This window comes from Parasteatoda tepidariorum, chromosome 9, assembly GCF_982258835.1.
Source record: "Parasteatoda tepidariorum strain Cologne lab strain chromosome 9, Ptep-v5.0, whole genome shotgun sequence".
NCBI classification, from domain to species: domain Eukaryota; kingdom Metazoa; phylum Arthropoda; class Arachnida; order Araneae; family Theridiidae; genus Parasteatoda; species Parasteatoda tepidariorum.
The window spans coordinates 42489673-42509843 of record NC_141763.1 but is presented as its reverse complement, the minus strand read 5'-3'; the positions used below and the strand labels follow the sequence as shown (position 1 = coordinate 42509843).

The window sequence follows — 20171 nt, the reverse complement described above, 5'->3', positions numbered from 1 at the left end:
CAAGAAAAGTCGCGACAAAGAAAAAAAAAGCTAAGAGGTGAGAAAAGGACATGCGATATAACGATATGTGTTCTCAAAACTCTGATTCTACAGCTCACCAATCAAGGTCATTTCAACATAACGAAACGAACATCGTCTTCCACAGCACGAGTCGACATCGGAACGTAAGAGAAGAGTCTTATATCGCTATCTTATATCCTTGCGTGCCTTATATCGCAATATCGTTTTGCGCTCGTTGTCTTTACTCGACGGCTTAAATCAGATTTCTGATGCATCGCCTTGAATGAAAGTCACTGTATCGTCTTGCCGATATATGCGTTAAATCGATATGTCTCGATACATCGATTTATAGCCCAGTCCTAGTTGTGAGTATTGACATTAAAGATATAACTTTTGTTCAATTTTTCAATTATTTTTGTTCTCCACAATGAGCACACTATAACAAAAGGCTATCATATTTTGAAAAATAATAATTGATTTTTTAAACCCAGTTTCAATTTTAATAAAAAAAATATATTGAATTTTGTTAATTTTTTCAAATAAGTTAGAAAATTTTAAAAAAACTGCGTTAAGTAAATTGTTAGAAAACCACCAATATATTTTTCACCTAACTATAAATTAAAATAATAAATTTCCTTTTTTTGAAATGTCTAAACAAAAAAAAACTTAGGTTTTCTTTCTCCAAATATATTTTCCAGAGTTAAAGGGTATAAAAAGTGTTTTTTAAAAGAGAATATTTTTATATAATTTCAAAGTTAAATTATATAAAAATGTGTCACACAATCAAAAAGTAAAAAAAAAAGAACTACACATTATATAAGAAAATGGCAAGAGAAGTATATAAAATGCAACTTTATTTCAAATATAGAAATTTCATTGTCTGGTTAACTCTGAACAATATTTACAAAATGTCAAAAATACATCCTGTGCATTTATGAAACATGCTCAGAGGAATAAAAACATAGCTGTTTATAACTAATAAAATTTTACACAAAACTAAATTTTTTTTTTTCAGTATTTCAACTAAACAAAGAGTCAGTGCTCGAAAAACCGCCCGTCCTCGGCTGTCAAAAATTCCCCGTGGACAACGAATTTCTCGAATCCGACGTCCGCGCGGACGGCCATTTTCCCGTTAATGTTCGTGATAAATTTTTTACCTTTGTTATCTTACAAGAGAGTCTAGCGCCTCACTTCTAAAATAACCCACTAATCTAGAAATACAGCAACATACTGCGCATGGTGGAATTGATGTTTTCTCTGTCTGGGAGTACTGCAGCGGTTGAAAGGGGCTTTTCAGCAATGAACTTACAAAAAAACACATTACGTACTGGTCTTAAACAAGAAGCGTTAAACGCAATTATGAACATCTACCTAAATGGTAAACCCCTTTCACATTTTTGTGCAGAAACCTCTTTAAATCATTGGCTTGATTGTGGAACAGGAAAACGTCATATTTGATTCATTTAAAAAACGCAGCACCCTCGGATAAATTGACATTCCAGATAACTTGACCCTTGTCATTTAAATTATTTCATAAAATAAATACTAGGTTACTATTAGTAACCTAGTATTTCTTTTATTACAGTATAATGTAATCCTAGTAACTACTAATTGTGCAATTTATATAAATGTTAGTAATAAATAAGAGAAAATTATATTTTTATTTATTTAGAAGCTACGGGTTAGTTTCAAAGGTGGACGGGTAAAATTTCTGAGTTTTTTCGAGCCCTGCGAAGAGTTTATACGACAAAAATAATTAAAGCGCTGATGAAATTCATTCATCATAATTAATTGCATTATTAACAAATTAAAACTTGCTAATAAGTATAATATTGTAAGAAATGTATATTATTTACAAAAATGATAGAACTGCTTCCCATAATATCACAGAAACATTTCAGATGGTATTGAAACATCTAGTCATTTTAGACTACTTGTAATTCTTGTTTAGACAAAATTTCATCTAAAATTTTATGGATGAATTATACTTTGAGTCATTCCACAAATGGGAAAAAGCATTATTTAAATGTGAAGAAAATGAGAACACCTTTCCCACATTTCAACTTTCTAGTGCAACCTGAAAATTAACAAAAATACTTGTAACAGTAAAAGTTAAAAAAAATATACAATAAAGTATTTCTCTACATTTTTATAAATTGTGCTAGTGAACTGCAACGCAGACAGGTTAGTTATCACCTCTGTGGCAGAAACCTTTCAGCACAACATCTGCAGATTATTTATGAAATATCATATAAAAAAAAACATATCACAGCATCTGCAGATTATTTATGCAATCTCATATTAAAAAAAAAAAACATATCACAGCATCTGCAGATTATTTATGAAATCTCATATTTAAAAAAAAACATATCACAGCATCTGCAGATTATTTATGAAATCTCATATTTAAAAAAAAAACATATATCACAGCATCTGCTGATTATTTATGTAATCTCATATTAAAAAAAAACATATCACAGCATCTGCAGATTATTTCTTGAACAAGAGTTTTAAAAAAATATCTTAAAATCTGCAGATTATTTTTCCTATCATATTTAAAAAAAGCGAGCTTAAAAATTACAAAGAGGATAAACAGAAAACTAATTTTGAATTTATTCAATTATTGTTGTTTGGTTCAGTTTCTTAACAAAAATTGTCAGATTATTTATAAAATCTGATTTTAAAAAAATTATCACAGGATTTGCAGATTACTTTTTGAATCAGATTCTTTTAAAAATTATCTCAACATCAGCAAATTATTTTTCATTCTAAGATTTTTTTAAAAAAAAGCAAACTTAAAAATTATTAAAAGAAGAAACAGAAAAAAAATTTAGTTCTGGATTTATTCAATTACAGTTTGCTTTAGTTACTTAACAAAAACTGTTTGCCAATCTGCAGATATATAAGCTAAAGAAAAGTGATTATTCTTAAAATTCCAAATAATGCTCCTTATTCAATAGTAAATTTTTTTTAAAAAAATAATAATTTAAAAGGCAAGAAATATTTAGAAAACAAATTCTTAATTTCTGAAAAGTGCAAATTGCTTGCATTATTTTTATTTTTCAAATCTCAAATTATTCCCATTCAATTATAAGCGCATAAAAATATTAAACTTGTTTATAGACTGTATAAGATTATTTTCATTTTTTAAATCTCAAATTATTCCCATTCAATTAGAAGTGCATAAAAATATTAAACTTGTTCAATGACTCCATATGATTATTTTTATTTTTTAAATCTCAAATTATTCCCATTTAATTATAAGAATATAAAAATATTAAAACTTGTTTATAGACTGTATATAATAACAGCATTTTGCAGAATTTTTTGCATTAGTATTTTATCTACCTTACATATGCTGATTTTCAAAATTAGGTACATTTATTTTACCTATGATGGGTTAATTTTTTAGATTAAGCGCAAATTTTTAAATAATAGCCTCTGTCTGATGGCGTTAGGATTGCAGACAAGTTTGAATTTATGAAGAGAGATTATGAAGAAGATTGGACAAAACCACAATCATTGCCAACATTTGCAAAAGCCCTCCAAGACAATGGAAAATTTTCATTATTCACACTAATTTACAGAAAGGAAGAAAAAAAACAGCTCTATGTTTCATATGTCGAAAACTTATTGTTTTCCTTAAGAAGGAAAGCTTGAGTGCATTTCAAATTTTCTATATATGCGTATAAAAATAGTGCATATCAAATTTTCTATATCAGAAATGGATACATATCTTTCTTAAATATAATATTTCTTTTACCCCTCAAATTTACCACATAAGTGCCTTGTTTTTTAATTATATTATGTTTAAATTATGCATGTTTTGATTATTCGGTAATTGCCAGGTGCATAAACCTTTTCACTAGATTGTCAAAACCATGCAATCCAAATCCTTTTTTATCAATTAATAAACTTAGTAACAGTAATAATATAGACGAAGATAATCGATAATATCGATTTTAGCCTGAATTAACTTTTGTTAATTAATTCTTTATAAAATTAATATTTCTCATAGGTTATCTTTATTTAGGTTAAATCTTTATTTAGGTTAAATATGCTAGTTTTCACTTGGTAGCTTAAATTAATCTCAACTTATCTTTTCTTTCCTTTATGTTGTAAATTAAGTTTAAATCTATACAATCAAAATATTAACCATAATTAATAAATACAACACTTTGTCACTCTATTAGTTTAATTAATCTATTAGTTTATCAATCTGTTCATGATTAAATTGCATACATTTTGATAAGTGCATAAGAGGAAATTTTCAGCTGAGAGATTATTTTCAAACATTTTCAATGACTAAAAAAAGTTTAAAAAAAACTAACCTCCCAAGCTGCACTGCCAGGTGGAACAGGTACTACCCACAGAGAGGGGACAGTTTCCCCATCTTCACTAAGATGTAAGTCCCACTGATGCCTGTAAATAAAATAAGGTATGAAACACTTGAAAACAGTATGAAAAGGAATACAATTATGATAGAAATATTTGCAAACTTAAAATTATGAATATATGCAGGGTTCATACAGAGGTCAGAAGAAGAAATCCGAGGAGTATGCAAGGAGTCCAAAATTTAAAAACTTTGCATAAAAGATGTTTTTTTCTTCTTCTTTTTTTTTGTTAATCAAAGAGCAATTACTATAAAGAACTTGCCAAAATATTTTGCATAAGATATTTTTTTCTAGTCCTTTTGAAATAAATTTTGACTTTGTCAAACTTCATCAAGAAAAATAAATAAAGTTATCACTTTCACACATAAATATTCTTTCCAGCTTCAAATAATTTAATAAATCTTGGTAAAGTACACAGTACAGATGTTAAAGATTAACATAAAAATCTACCAATCTTATATTTTTAAATTTGAATTCATAAGAAAATCTAAAGCTAAACTCAGCGGCACGACAGCCGAAAGAGGGCCAAGGCCTACTGCGCCTATCTCAGTTTTCTTGACCTTGGGCTCTGGGGTGTAGGAGCAGATGTTCCAGTCAGGTGGTCAGCCGAACGCGGAACCCCCAGTGTTTAGTTCCCAAGCATGCTTGGTACTCATTTATCGACCCACTGAAGGTATGAAAAGCTGAGTCAGCCTTGCCCGGCCCGGGGATCGAACCAGGGACCTGTGGCACAGCAGCGCGAAGCGCTACCGCTCACCCACCGGGCGTCATAAGAAAATCTAATGCATTTTATATATTTAAAAAAATTATATAAAAAAAATCACAGTAAATCATCAATTAAGTTTGCTTGTAACATGTAAAATTAAAATTATTTGCTGTTATTTTTTTCTTCCAACTCTTGCAATAAAATTTTTTTTTCTTTTAAAGTTTTTCTTAAACTATTAGATTTTGACAGCTAAGTCATATCGTTTCACTTCCCTGCATGGACAACAAATTCATCAGCGGACTTAGTAAGTTCATCTATGCAACATAATAATCTAAGGAGTTTCTAAGGATTAATTTGGAAATCTAAGTCTTTCCAAGTACTCCTTGGAGACCTTTTTATTTCCAAGGAGTGTAAAGAGTCCGTACAAACCCTAAATATATGTGAGCAAAATATGATAAAATTAAAAATAAATTATGGGTGAATATGAAAAACTTGAAAGAAAAAAGGACACACTTATAAAGACATTAGATTATAATAAAAATTGAAGTTCCTTGGAAAAAGATCCTATTTTTATTTAATTTAATTATACGACATTATTTTAATTTGGAAAGTTTACAAAATCAGGCAGATCATGTTCGGTGTAGGCAATAAGTTATAACGTTTAAAGTGTTTTTGGAGTTGAAGAATGCATAACGAGGAGACTGTAAAGTGTTGTACAGCCTACCCAATTCTGAGTTTAAGACTATTAATATTCAACTCCGCAGCCTCGTAATTTTGAACCCAAGACAGAAGAAAAAGGAGCTCCTGGATCCAGCAACATGGCAAACTATCTTGCATAGTGGACTTTTCGATGGAACTAATCTGCATTTGTGTTACATGGAGAGGAAAAGCACTGAAACTCTCCAAGGGAATTTCAATCAATAATCCATCTACCATTGCAGATATTTTACATCAGCACGGTGGTCAGTGCAAGTTAGGAGCAGAATTCGCATCAACCAGCCACCGTTAGGATTTGAACCTGGCTCATCTCATTTGGAGGCAAACGCTTTATCCCCTGAGCCACCATGGTACTCTGTAAAGAGTTGAAACTTCTACTCATGGCAGACACTAAGAGAATTTTTCTCAACATGATATTATGAGATCATAATGTGATTAATTATACAAAGCAAATTGAGGTAATTAGTGAAAAAAAGGGGGGATTTTCACCAATGCAAAACAATCATTCAGAAAAGCAAAACAATAATTCAATTTCTTTTGAAATTTGAAAGAACAAAACTTTTATTTTCCTTTGGTTTTATAGAGAGAAAAAATAGCAACAGAAATGTAATCTCTTAATTTAATATTTAATACAAAAAGACAATAAATGGATCATGTACTGTAAATATAAAACAAGTAGTAATTTTAAATCTGCCATATAAAAGCACTGAACAGAATTTTGTTGAAATAAATAAATAAAAAGTAAGAAATTAATATAAAGAGCTAAAGAGAATTAAAGTCACATATCTTTCAACTTGCCAAAAACATTTTTATTTTCTGTATTGGTAAAACATCACATTTGTTTAGTTTAAGTTATTTAATGAAAGTGATATTTTAGAACAAAGCATTATAACGTAAAATGCTTAAAAATCTTAAGTAAAACACATTAAAATTTAAATCACAAATATCAAAAAATGCCAAAAGAAGAAAGATTTCTCAAATAAACAATACTTCAAATGTTTGAGTTATCATTTGAAACTTTTATCCGAACCTATTAAACATAAATGTTATCACTACATATTTCATTGGTTAAAGATAAGAGGGAAAATAGTATTATGTACATTGCAAAAAGAATATGGAGCACACATGATAAATTTTGTGATCTAATGATTGGAATTTCGCATACTCAGATTCAATCTTAAAGCTTCAAGGGCATAGTTACAAACTTGCCTCAAGGGGATCACCTCAAAATAGGTTGAATAGTTCCTGAGAAATAAAATTTTAAACATGTGACTTTTTAAAAATTTGATTTCTCAGAAACTATTCGACCGATTTCATTCAAGTTTTGTATTTTGCCATATAATATTACAATCTTTAAAGTGATGTGAAAACTTCTATAGCTTCAATTCAAAATTTTTACAAAATTCTTTATTATTAAATAAAATAATAAAGAATTAAAAATCCGTTTAGAATAAAATTATCTTTGGATAAATTAGTTTCATAACAGAGAAAATTTTTAAAATTTGCTTAATAATTTCTCGAGATAAGACAAAAATTAACAGTAAGGGGTTTAAACTTGCGACCACACTTATGACCAAACTAGTGGTTGACGCCCAGTGGCTTCGCGGTGTCGTGCCACAGGTTCCTGGTTCGATCCTCAGGGCGGGCAAGGTTGACTCAGCCTTTCATCCCTTCAGTGGGTCGATAAATGAGTACCAAGCATGCTTGGGAACTAAACACTGGGGGTTCCGCGTTCGGCTGACCATCTGACCGGAACATCTGCTCCTGCACCCCAGAGCCCAAGGTCAAGAAAACTGAGATGGGCACAGTAGGCCTTGGCCCTGTATGGGCTGTGCGCCACTGAGTTTAGTTTAGTGGGACTATTTTTCCCAGATTTCAGCTACCTCTTATATTTGAGAGTCAGAAATCCAAATCTGCCGAAAATAAATGTGTTTATTCAGAGAAAATATGTCTTTGTGTCTCATTTTGTAACTTGAAATATCGTCTGCACTAATTAATAAACATTTTTGAGGTCACCCCTGTGTATCATTAAGATGGAGTCCTAATATGTAAAAATCTGACCATTAAATCAAACGTTTTTCAGGGTATTCAATTTTTTTGTGCACTGCAGATGATTAAAGATAATTTACGTGTGCTAATAAAACAAAAGAAATAAAAGGAAAACATTAATGATTGCTAATAACCTAATTTGAACTAGATTTTCTATGCTCTTATTTGCAGAATTCTGAAACTGGTGAAAGAGGTATATGGGATCTTCTTCGGTCGGCTCTTCTGTAAAAAGAAAAAAAAGAGTTAATAAATTGTTATACAAAACAAATCATTTATATGACTAAAAAATTAAGCAAAGGTAACAACCAAAAAAATAATAATATTAATTCCAAAAATAAAATGTAACAGAGTATTTTCATTATATAATCACAAAAATGTCTTAGTAAATGTATTTTTCAATGCATAAACTTATGTAATAAAACATTATTTAAATAAGCCGACCAGACTGTGTAGTGATCAGAGAGCTGAGGCTGACCTATCAGAAAGGTTCTGGGTTTGAATCTCAAACAAGGCAAGGATGTTCTTTCATTTTCTAAACAATCTATCCTTACTGTGGGAGCAACGTTGGCCCACCTAATATAGTGACCCTAAAAGAGTGGCCAAAAAATATGCCCTACTGATACCTGAATGACAGGTGTCAAACAGGTGGGCATTGGAAAGATGAAAAAATATTTTGGATGTTTATTATTCTTTATTTATTTAATCCTACTGTACCTTACTTGTTTTTCATAAACAAATGCTACAATAAAATCTTTCAAAAATCCAACCGCACTTTTTTATTAGTAAATGAAGATTGTTTCCCATTAAGTTAAGGAATAAAAATATTCTATGCTCACAAGAAATGTTAAATTTAACTCATAAGGAATGTTAAATTTAATTTTCAGATTTTGCACAGTATATAAATCATAATTTCTAAATAGTTTTAACCAAATAAAACGTTTTTCATAATGCTTATTTTATATAAAAATTAAATTTCAGAGCAAACAATAACAATTTTGTTAATCAAAGAAAACAATAATGTAGATGATATATTCTTATAATATTTTTCAATTTTAAACTAAGCATGATATTCCAAAATATAACATTTTGGAAGATAAATTAAGCTAAGTGAAAAATTAGAAGAATTGTGTCAACTTTTAGTATGTGTATAAACAGTGGAACATTATAACGCAAACTTTGAAACTCAAAATTTTGCAAATTTAAGAATTTCGTGTAATTATACATCATTACATGTATCTTTAAATTTATCAACTAAACAAGACAATATTAGTCTTGAACAGATCAATCTCAAAATGATTAAAATAAATTTTTAAACACAAATACTTAAAATCACAAATGCGTCTGAAGTATTTGTAATTTACATAAAAAATTGTAATTTTCTAGAGTATTACAACTAATAACAAAAAAAATTCATGAATTTTTTTTTAGATTAGCTTTTGGAATTTTGTAACATCTTAGCAAATATTTAAAAAAAAACGTCAAAAGTTAATAGTTCTTGCCTTATAACCAAAATTTCTTAATTGCAACTTTCATTGTTTACACACACTAAGTTCATGTGGTTAATGGAATCGCATTACATAGATCCTCTAGAGTATGTATATATATATATATACATTGAGCACCTGTTGATATGTCATTTAAATTTCAATTACTTTTTGCTAAAAATCCTAGATTTTTATATGAATAAAAGCAAGTATAAATAAAAAGTTTAACTAATGATAATTTTTTGAATATTTTTTTGTTTAATTTTATTAATCAAAACGTATTTTAAAGAACAAACAAATTTCAATTTTAAAGGTTTTTAAACATATTTGAAGTTTCTTCTTTAATAGCTTTAGTAAAGTTTGACAGTTTTTTTTTTTAGAAAAAAAAAACTTAAAACATTAAAGATTGAAATTTGTTAACTATGTTCTAAAATAGATATTTTAATGAATAAAATGGGGAAAAAATACTTATTGGTGATTTAAAATAAAAAGAAATGGTATAAAACTTTTCATAATTTAACATGGGGGAAGGAAAAAATAGATTCCCACTTCAGGACTCCCTTAAGTGAATTCCAAGGAAAGAAATAAAAGCTGTACAAATAAATCAATATCTCAAACACAAATATTAATTGCAATTAAAACAATGTCTTAAATTCTCTGTAACCTTTGTTTCCAAAGAGAGATTCAATAATGTTTTTCTGTCTCCTTTGTTGCGCAGTTTTCAGCTTCCTAATTCTCCATAGTGCTTCCTCTTCTAACTGACCTTCCTGTTCTGCCTCTAACATAACTTTTAAAGCCTTCTCCTCACTTTCATAGTCTGAAAGTTGCTTGAATAATGTGGCTTTCAACTCTGAAATTCTAATTTGGAACTTCTCGTCATGATCAGGTAGGAAAAGACCTGTATAAAAATAATAAATTTTTCATACTTTGATTTAATATTGGCAAAATTATTAACTTAATACAGCAAAAAATCAATTTTAAACAAGTTTATAGCCAGGAAAGAAATAAAACTTATTATTTTGCAGTGAAAGAATATTACCATAATTTAATTCTACCAAAAGCAAATTTATAAACACAATGCACAGAGAAATGCAACAAGATATTCCCTTTAAATAAATTTAAATTTTAGAAGGTTTTGAAATTTCCCTCATAACAAAAAAAAATATTAAAACAAAAAAAGAAGAGTATTATTAATTAAATTAATCAGTTCCTATGCTAATTCAACATCTTTATTTAGTTTTTTCATTATAAAATATACATTAAAAAAATTTATGAAGAAAATGTGAAAATTATTTCAAAACAGTTTTGTACTATGATAGAAAAATGAGAAATTTTGCAAATACAATAAATGTTAAAGAATAATTATTTACTACATCTGCAAACATAGCAATCAATTATATTTTTTAATAATATTTTTTTGAAATTTTCAAAATTGTTACATGATTAAAGTGGAAATTACTGAAATTGAAATCACTTGCCTTGATCAAACAAAAAAATTGACCAAACTCTTTTGTTTTTTACCAGTTCAGATATAAAATTAAAGAACATAAGTCTTTTTTTATTTAAGCTAAAAGAAAATAACCACTTTTCTCTCTAAAGAGCAGATTCTAATAAATCCCACATTACATCACCCCAGAGTGGGGAAAAATAATTGGACATTTAAGTTTGAATGTGAAAATGAACTTGGCATAGATTTTCAGAAAACATATGCAAAATATTGCAGCTTACCCTCAAAATCAAAGGCTCTATCTCGCTCTAAGAAAATTTCAATTACTGTATATCCTGGTGCTGGTGTATAAGTTGACTTTTCAAATCCCCAAACCCAGGAAAGTCGAGGGGTTAATTTATACACCGGTAATAAAATCAGACATTTGTGAAATATCGATGCATTGTAAATAATTAGGTAGACATAGAAAATTCTATATCAATTTAACCCTTTCAAAAACTATTTTTAACACGTTATATACTATTCTTTGTGCATTTAGTTTCGCATTATTTTAGTCATATACAAATTATTTTTTTTAAAAATATTTTAAATAAAGACTAGAAAAAAATTAAGAATAAGAAAATTTAAGATAATTTATTCAAGAGCATTTCAAAAAAATAAGACACAATGGCAAGTTTTAAAACATACTATAAAGCTACAAATTTAAAGAAACCAGAATATCCTCCGAGTCTAATTCAATAATATTAACAGCATCGACATACAGATCCCACTCTGAAATGGAGTCTACTTCATCTTCATCTGCTCAGTCTCACAATAAATCTTCATCCCATTTAAAACTTTTTAAAAGAACAATTACAATAACTTGAATCCGTGTATTTAGTATCATTTGACACATGACGTATTTAGAAGCCGCAAAGATATTTCTTATTTTTGCAAGATTTTTTTCCCCTTCCGTCCACCATATTCGTTCCACGACAATTAATTAAAAAAATTCTATATTTGTTATTTTTCAGTAGTCAACTTATAAACCCAAAATACCAGAAGTTTGCTACCTCGTAGTCAAAAATGCGGGATTGACTTTTATAAATGTTCGACTTATACACCGAAATATACAGTAGTAACAAATCAACTTCAAATTCAAACAACTTTAATAAGTCTAATAAAAAATATTCAATGTTATCATACAAAAAAAATTTAATCTTAATTTGATGGCAATAAGCAGCTGATTCTACAATTTATTCACATTAAAAATTTATAAAAATAGACATTTATTGATACTTCAAAACTCAACCTGGTTTTTTTTTTGGGGGGGGGGGGAAATCAATATTTATGATTAGTAACAAGTCAGAAAACTTTTTCCAGGCTGATTAAGTATAATGTGAATTTAAAAACTATAAGATTGTCAACTAATTAACAAATATATTAAAACTGCTTATGAATTCATTCAAGAAAAACTCTTACTCCAAATTAAATTTAAAAACTAATAAAAAAATCATTAGCAATCAAAACAACGTAATAAAATTACCTTTTTTAACAGCATTAGCATGCCTTGCACTTCTTAATTTTTCAAAAACTTTTAATTTATCTATAGTACGTTTGGCTTCATGGATTTTACGCCTCACCTCTGCCAAAATAGAGTCGGCTTCTTTTTTCATTTCAGCTTCCTATGATTATTTATTAAAGCATTTTATTGTAAATTAAAGAACTTGAGGAAATTTTAAATATGAATACAAAAATAATTGAATAATGCATAAAAATAGTTAGTTAAAATAACAATATCTATGAAAAGTTTTAAAATTTGATTCAATGCTGTTTTGTGAGAAACTGGGAGAGCTGTATTAAGATCAGCGTACTTTTTGAATGCTGATCGTGAGAGCTGTATTAAGTTCACGATCGTGGTCGCTTCTGTGTTGCCTTTAGCAGTCGAGTGAATACGCTGTACTTTGTCTGTGATCGAGACTGAGAAGCAACAGCGTGAGGAGGACAATGTCTCAGTCACAAGTCAAGTGTTCAATGTGGACAATTCATCGAAGTAGGCGTGTTCACATAACGTCCGGGTCACCAATGTGGGAAGTGAGTAATTATCGACCATGTCAGCCTTCATCCATGAAAAGGTACTCTACCATAGAATAGAGTTAACATGTCTTATATACTAGTGAATTGGAATTATATTTTTGTAGTGAAAGATACACTACATATGTTTTCATAAAAGGAATAATCCTCATTAAATGAAAATATTTTAATAATTTTTGTAAATTTACTTTTATGTTTAAAAAATAGACTACATCTCTCATAGCAGAATTTCTCAGGTCAACCTACACCACTGTTTACACCATTCTTTAATGCTTCCTGATACCACTTTTTACTTTTCTAGAAAAGAAAATGACTAATCCAATGATCTTCTAACAGATTTTAAAGTGTTCAAGCTTCTATACTAGATAATTTTTGTGATTTCTAGCAAGGGTATGCACCATCTTTTTTGGAATAAAGGATTCCAAAACAAGAAAATATCTTACGACCAGGGAAAAAACAAAACAGTATTTGAAAATTTTAAAAAAAATAGTAAAAAAAAATATTTAGACAGTATTGCCAATTTAAATTGCAAATATCAAGTGAAGCATCCTCAAAAAATTCTTTTGCAGGCCCGGGGAGTCATGGTTGTTAAGATTCAACAATTTGGGGAGCAACCGGATGATTGTGTGGTCAGCACTGTACAGAAAACCACCTTTATTTCTCAGCCAAGTCAGTAGGTAAGTAGACACTCTATTTACGTTGCACTAGAGACTGTACAATGGGCTATTGGAGATGGTTTGAGAAACATCACTGCGGATAATCCGAAGACATGCCATCCCAATTTTGTGAGAATTTAGACAGTTAATAATTTTTAAAAAAATAAACATGTTTACACAATTTTAAGAAAATGTATTTGTGTAGTGTGCACATTGAAACTATTACACAAAATAAAAAGGGGGGAAATGCATTAACTAAAGAAATCAGAATAAATTGAGAAATAAAACATACCCTTTTCAATTTTAAATTTTTTTCCTTTAACGATTCTAGCCATTTGTCAATTGTTTGATGGAGCTCTTCTCGGACTGCCAATTTCTTACTTTTTTCTTCAATTTTAATTGCTCGAATCTTCTTTTTAAACTCCTTTGAAAAAATAAAACTGAAATATCAGTAAAAAGCTAAATGAGGGAAACAAACATATAAGGGAACAAATAATGTAGATAACAGAGACTAATGATCTTTTTGTTACTACATTCAGTACTATAAACTGAAAATACAAAAAATTGAGTTTTCTTTTGCTCTGTTCTAAATTTTCCTTTACTCATAATCATTTTAATTTTTAAAATATTTTGAAACTTAATATAAGCATAATAACTAACATGAAGATTATTATTACAAACACAACACATATTGTAAAACTTTGTTAATTATGGCTTTGTAGGATTAATAAAACAGAACACATCCTAACTAAAATGCGAAGCCCATAGAACTGAACTGAACAAGAACTGAAGGTTAACTTTCAAATCTTTGAGCATTATGAATCTTAAATTACATTCTTAGGATACAGAAAGCAAACTCTGAACTTTCTTTTAAGATTTTAAAACAAATTTTAAGTTCTACAAGAGCAAATCATACTTAAAATTTAACTACTGATCAGTCAGATTAATACTAAGTACACAAATAAAAATGGAATCACCACAATTAATTATTGATGAAAATAAAAAATATGTGGTCATATAGCTTAGCTATCAATACTTCAAAGTAAAAATAAGAGAGATTTTTTAATTGCCTCATAAAAAGCGAATGCATGGAAATTTTGCTAAACAAACTAGATGTGGTAGCAATGGACATTTTCTACTTTTTAGATCAATGAAAAATAATAAAAATATAAAAGGAAAAAAAAAAACAATTATCAAAACAAAAACATCCATAAAAATAAATTGCATTAATTTTTTTGAAAATGTATTTCATTATTATTATTTTTTGTTTGTCTTAGTCTTATTTTAAACTAAAAATTTCACTTGTTAAATAAAAACCGCCAAAAGTATTAAAAATGATTTTAAATATTTATGTAAAATAAACACAAAATATGAATATTAGTGACAAAAAATAGGAAACTAAACAATGCCATACATAACAATCTTTTTCATGTGGCATCATACATCCCAGTTTTTTTTATTTCACCAATTGTCAACTTATTCAACAAATATATAATCGACAATAACAATGATAGATACAGTAATGTATACATTTTATACAAAGTTTAATAGTCCACAGATAATGCACACACATAATTTGTATATATGTGCATAATACAAATTACAAAGTTCAACTATTAAAACATAAATCCCTAGCTTAGAGAATATTCTTTGCCTTACTCTCTTTATTTTTCTATTCCTCAATCTTTCTTGAATGCTAAGTAAGACCTTAGGCTCTGATAAAAAGTCACATTCTTTGGTAAGTTTATCCTAAAATATAAAAAGCTTAAATTAAATCATCAGGCATTTATAAACAATTTAGTTAGTGATTTTTCATTATATAAGGTCAAAATAAAATATTAACATTACAATGTGAGAAAAAGCTGTATCATTATGTAAGTATTATTATATACAGAATTTTACACAAATAAATAATTTTTCATTTTGAGAAAAAACATTTAGTTCTTAGCTAAGACAGTAAAAATGATGTACAAGTACATTTACAATAATTTAAGAAAAATTAAAAAGTCTGAAATATTTTTTTCTTAAATTTTTAACACAATTATATAGATAAGATTAGGTATTTATTGCTTCTTCATTTTATCAATTAATAAAATTGTTTGAACCACAATAAAAACTTGATAGCCTAAACCTCCTGCATGCATTACATTCCATCAAATAATACACATAACAATTAACAAACAATATATGCACTTTTTTCTATATTCTTTTTTAAGCAATTCTAATTTTTTTTCTCTTATTTTATGGGCTTATAAAAATCAGTTCCCTAGATAATTAAAGAGAGAAAAAAATTATTTTATCCAGGCAGTTAGTATATGTTAAGTTAAGGTATGACGAATTATTTAAGATTTAAATTTTCCCCATTTTAAAATTTTCTTTTCTATGCAATACATTGAATGTAAAAAAAATTAGTTCCACATATATAAAGTAGCACTTAATACTTAAAAACAGAAACACTGTTAAAGGATGTAAAAAATATATAGCTATAATTTGCAAACTTAATAAAATTTGAACACAAAAAATACTTCACCTTGCAATGTGAAGCTTCTTTTAATTTTTCATTCCATTCATTTTCATTAGCATCAAGTAAGTTTGACAAACTTGCTTTTAATTCCATTAGTTCTCTCACTGTTACAAAAGCATCTCTTAATCTGTTGTGAAATTCTGTTACCTGCAAAAAAATATTAAAATTAAATAAATTAAGAAGTTTAAAATACTTGTAAACAAAAAAAAAAAAGAACGCTCTTTATTTTATCATTAATCCACGTGACTTTTCGATAATGTTTTTGGCAGTTATAAATGAATTCCTCTGTTGTTCTTAAAAATTCAGACATTTTTAATTAGGTAGTATTGTAGCACGCAAGTTTCAAATAGCGCTTTCTACTATTCACTTTTGCCATACTTTATTTGTGATGATTTCATCATAAGTCCAAACTATTTTACCATTCTTTTTCCTGGAGTAATTGCCTTACATTCCAAATTATTTCAAAAATGTCAATACAGTAGAGCAATGTTTCCCAAACTGACTTTTGTGTACCCTTTCTAAATTTTTCGTAATGCTGTGTATCACTAACAAAAAAATAATGTATTTTTTTAAAAATATGCTTATTTTTACAATAAAAAAATGCACAAAAGTTAAAAATCACAACTGGCTGTTAACACCACTGTCAACTCTGCAAAAAATAGCCTATAGAAAAATACGTAATCATAAATTTTCATGGTTAGCTTTGTTTTTAAATAAATTTTTCTGAAATTTTTGTTTGTTGCAAATTATTTCGCATAAGAATGCATACCCCTGCTAAACTGTTCCCGTACCCCTGGGGTTATGTGTACCACACTTTGGGAAACACTGCAGTAGAGTCCCGATTATCCGAGCCCTTACTATTCGAGGATACATTTACTGCAATACAATATTCATTATATTACTGCATCAGGTTAATTGTACTTTAAAATAATTGTCAAATGTTTTTTGTTTTAAACATACTATTCACATGTTTTGATGTTCAATACAGAAAATTTGCATTTACAAATTTGTATATAAATAAAAAATCGTAATCCTTCCACGTGTCGTTGTTTGGGAGCAAGTCTAAATTTTTTTCACCAGTAAACACAGATAATTTTATTTAATTAGTGTGTAATTATTATTTAATCAGTGAATCATTTTTTCTTAAATAGAATATAAATAAAAAGTTAGTGTTTTTAAAGGATGGTGGCTAATTTCTACAAAAAGTGTGCATTTATAAGGATCAAAAGGCAGCCAGGGTGAGCCACCTTTTCAAATACACTTAGGGAAAACACTGCAATTGCTGTTAACAAGTCTAAATATTAAACATGTGGATCTTCATTTGTCAACTTGTGGTGCAGGTGGTTTTTCACTCAAAAAAGTTGCACACTCCTAACATTCTTATGACTTAATACAGTCTACCATAGTAAAAAATAAGCTTTAAAATTAAAAAAAATTTGCTGCAAAAAGGAAAAAAAAAATTCTCAATTCCATTCCCATTAATATCTCAATAAGAGAAAAAAAAATTTAGATAAATTCATTATTCAGAAACCTTGTCAAAATATCTCCTCATATTTAGAAAAAAAATTTATGCAGTTTTCGGTTAGAAAATATTTACACGTTCAAGAACCTACATAATATTACCTTAGTAATATTATGTACAGATGAAATATTTAAAATTTTTACACAAGCAAAATTTATACCACACATGTACCTATAAATAATGTATTTAATTTTGTAATGATTAAATTCATGTCATTGTTTGTCTCTTTAAAAATGCTAGACAATTTACAAAATGCTAAAGCAATCATTATTTTGACTAAAATGTAAAAAAAATATTAAGATTTTAAGGGTCAAAATTTTAACTTCCTTTCAGCTAGTAATTGAGGTTTGACTCAACTATAATAAAAAATAAACATGCAATATTTTTTACTTTGAGTAAAAAAATCTACTCAATGTACTTAATATTCATTCAATAAAATACTATTAGGTAATTCGTCAAGAAATAATTTTTTCAGCTAGCATAATGAATTTTTTTAAAAACCAAATGGTTTTATTATTTCTAATAAAGCCTATATTGCAATAAACAAATAAGCTTGAAATCTGGAATTTGATACGAATCAGTCTATAGTGCTTTTGCAACTAACGCACTTGTTTCTAAATTTAAATATACTTACAGTTAAATCACATTTTGCTGACTTTTTTTCTTCGCAAGTAAACCTTTGGAGGAATTGATTAATTTTGTTTTCTTCTAACCAATCTTGATTGACAGATGGTGGCGGCATACTAAGATTAGGTCCAAACTCAAAGTTTAAATTTGAATCTTGCTTTAATGAAGTAAAAGGTGGATTTAAACCAGTAGGATGTGATGGTGGTATTTGCGCTGGAAAAGCAAAACTGCCACTGGACATATAACTGTTATTCGATGGTAAATTTGGAGGTGGTCCCATTAAAGGACCTAATGGCGGAGCTTGCCTTATAACGTCAGGCTTATTAAAATCTAATGGAGATGGTTGTCTTAAAGCAGGATTATCAGAAACTTGTATAGATGTTTGTTTATTAAAGTCAAGATTGCTAGAATTGAATGAGGACGGTTGCCTTATCAAATTAGGATTACCATAACCTGATATGGGTGGTTGCATTATTGAGTTCTGATTGCTAGAACATCCAGGATGCCTCACATCAGGATTGCCCAAACCTTGTGGGATAGTGTGTATTACAGCATCAGGATTGCTGAAACCTTGTAGTATAGCATGACTTACAGCATCAGGATTGCTGAAACCTTGTGGTACAGCATCAGGGTTGTTAAAACCTTGTGAGAATGGTGGTCTTAGAAAACCAGGAGCATTAGCAGCTAATTGTGGTGGTCTTATTAAAGTAGATGGATTGGAATTGGGCTGAAGTGGCGGTCTCATAAAGTCAGGCATGTTGGAAACTGGAGGCTGACGAATAAAGTTATTGTTATTTGAATTTGATGACCTTGTCATTTCATTTTGATAAGCAGGGGGATGTCTGTAAGCAATATGCTGAGGAGGAATATCATTGTGATTTATTGATTGCATTCTAAAACTTGAAATTGGAGAAGAATATGCTTTATCATTCCTATCAGAAGACTGCACACTATCCAAATTACATGGAATTTTAGAAAATCGGTTGAAATTAGGAGCACTAGCAGTCATCTGTGACTCATGTCTACTTCTATGCATATTTTGAGAAATTTGAAAGGAACGAACTGAAGATTGATGAGTTAACCCGGGCGAATAAATCGCATCCTGGTTCGGCGGAAAATTGACTGTTGCACAAAAAGCCTGTCTTTCAGATCGCTCATTATATTGTGAATTAAACCTTGTAACTTCAGGTTTATTGCTCTTGGTAATAGACCCGTGATTGACTTTTTCATGAGGCCGATAAGGTGGGCACATGTTATAAGTAGAAGCAACATTCGGAGAATATTGAGCAATTGGTATATTTGCTTTCTGGCGAATACGTTCATTGTCATTAAAAGAAGTTTGTCTATTGTTCATATTTAGTTAGGCAAATTGTAAAATCATGACATAAAACTTGAAGACCAATTAAAAATTATAACCATTTCTTCTTTCAACTATAAAAAAAGGCAAACAATAAAGCATATAAAATAAAACACAATTTACTAAATTCTAGATATTGCAATCATATTTAACCAACGAGTAATGAATTAGCACAATTGTTATTTATTTTTAATTTTCTTCTTATTTTTAAAACTAACGCTTTTGACTACCTACTTCTACCCATCTTTAGATTAAATTTCATATTTTTGAAAAAATATTTGAACCAATCAAGTTTTCATTCTCCTTCAACGGTGATCGGAATTGCGTGAGCCACATTCAGTAAGAATGGCCCTTTATGATATGCAAATAAAATCTCACGGGGTATTTAACAAAAATTTGCACTTTCTTTCAAATTAAATTTTAATAAATGTTGATGAACCAATTTATAAAAGAAATTCAACTAGATGCGTGGCTAGTCCCTTAGCCTGTGAAGAGACAGAGGGAGGACCGCTCGACTTCACGCTTCGAAATTGTATGAGTGAAACGAATACTCGAAAACTCTACTCACCATACAGTTTTTAGTGCTTTATAAAATTTTAACTTGACGTGAAGAGA

The 20171-nt window shown here is 28.8% G+C and overlaps 1 protein-coding gene across 2 annotated transcripts; it reads right to left on the bottom strand.

Moving 5' to 3' along the window:
* Positions 1 to 837: 837 nt before the first annotated feature.
* LOC107457402 (uncharacterized) lies at positions 838 to 19803 on the bottom strand. Of its 2 annotated transcripts, XM_043044928.3 has the most exons (10): positions 18842 to 19759; positions 18207 to 18811; positions 16057 to 16197; positions 15186 to 15275; positions 13819 to 13950; positions 12323 to 12461; positions 10015 to 10248; positions 8001 to 8088; positions 4332 to 4422; positions 838 to 2077 (listed from the first exon to the last, which is right to left on the bottom strand). In XM_043044928.3, the coding sequence occupies exons 1-10, from the start codon at positions 19551 to 19553 to the stop codon at positions 2060 to 2062; spliced, it is 2250 nt and encodes a 749-aa protein (XP_042900862.2). In that variant the 5' UTR covers positions 19554 to 19759; the 3' UTR covers positions 838 to 2059. The 2 variants fall into 2 exon arrangements, with proteins under 2 accessions (XP_042900862.2, XP_042900861.2); XM_043044927.3 differs by having other exon boundaries at positions 18207 to 19803.
* Between the last annotated feature and the right edge of the window lie 368 nt (positions 19804 to 20171).

Excerpts from the sequence above, each read along its gene's own strand:
- LOC107457402 (XM_043044927.3), bottom strand. The coding sequence starts at position 19,553 with ATGAACAATAGACAAACTTCTTTTAATGACAATGAACGTATTCGCCAG. Across the intron at positions 12,462-13,818 it reads AAAATTTAAAATTGAAAAGG|GAAGCTGAAATGAAAAAAGA; the intron begins GTATGTTTTATT and ends AAATAATCATAG. Across the intron at positions 4,423-8,000 it reads GAAAATCTAGTTCAAATTAG|GCATCAGTGGGACTTACATC; the intron begins GTTATTAGCAAT and ends TTTTATTTACAG.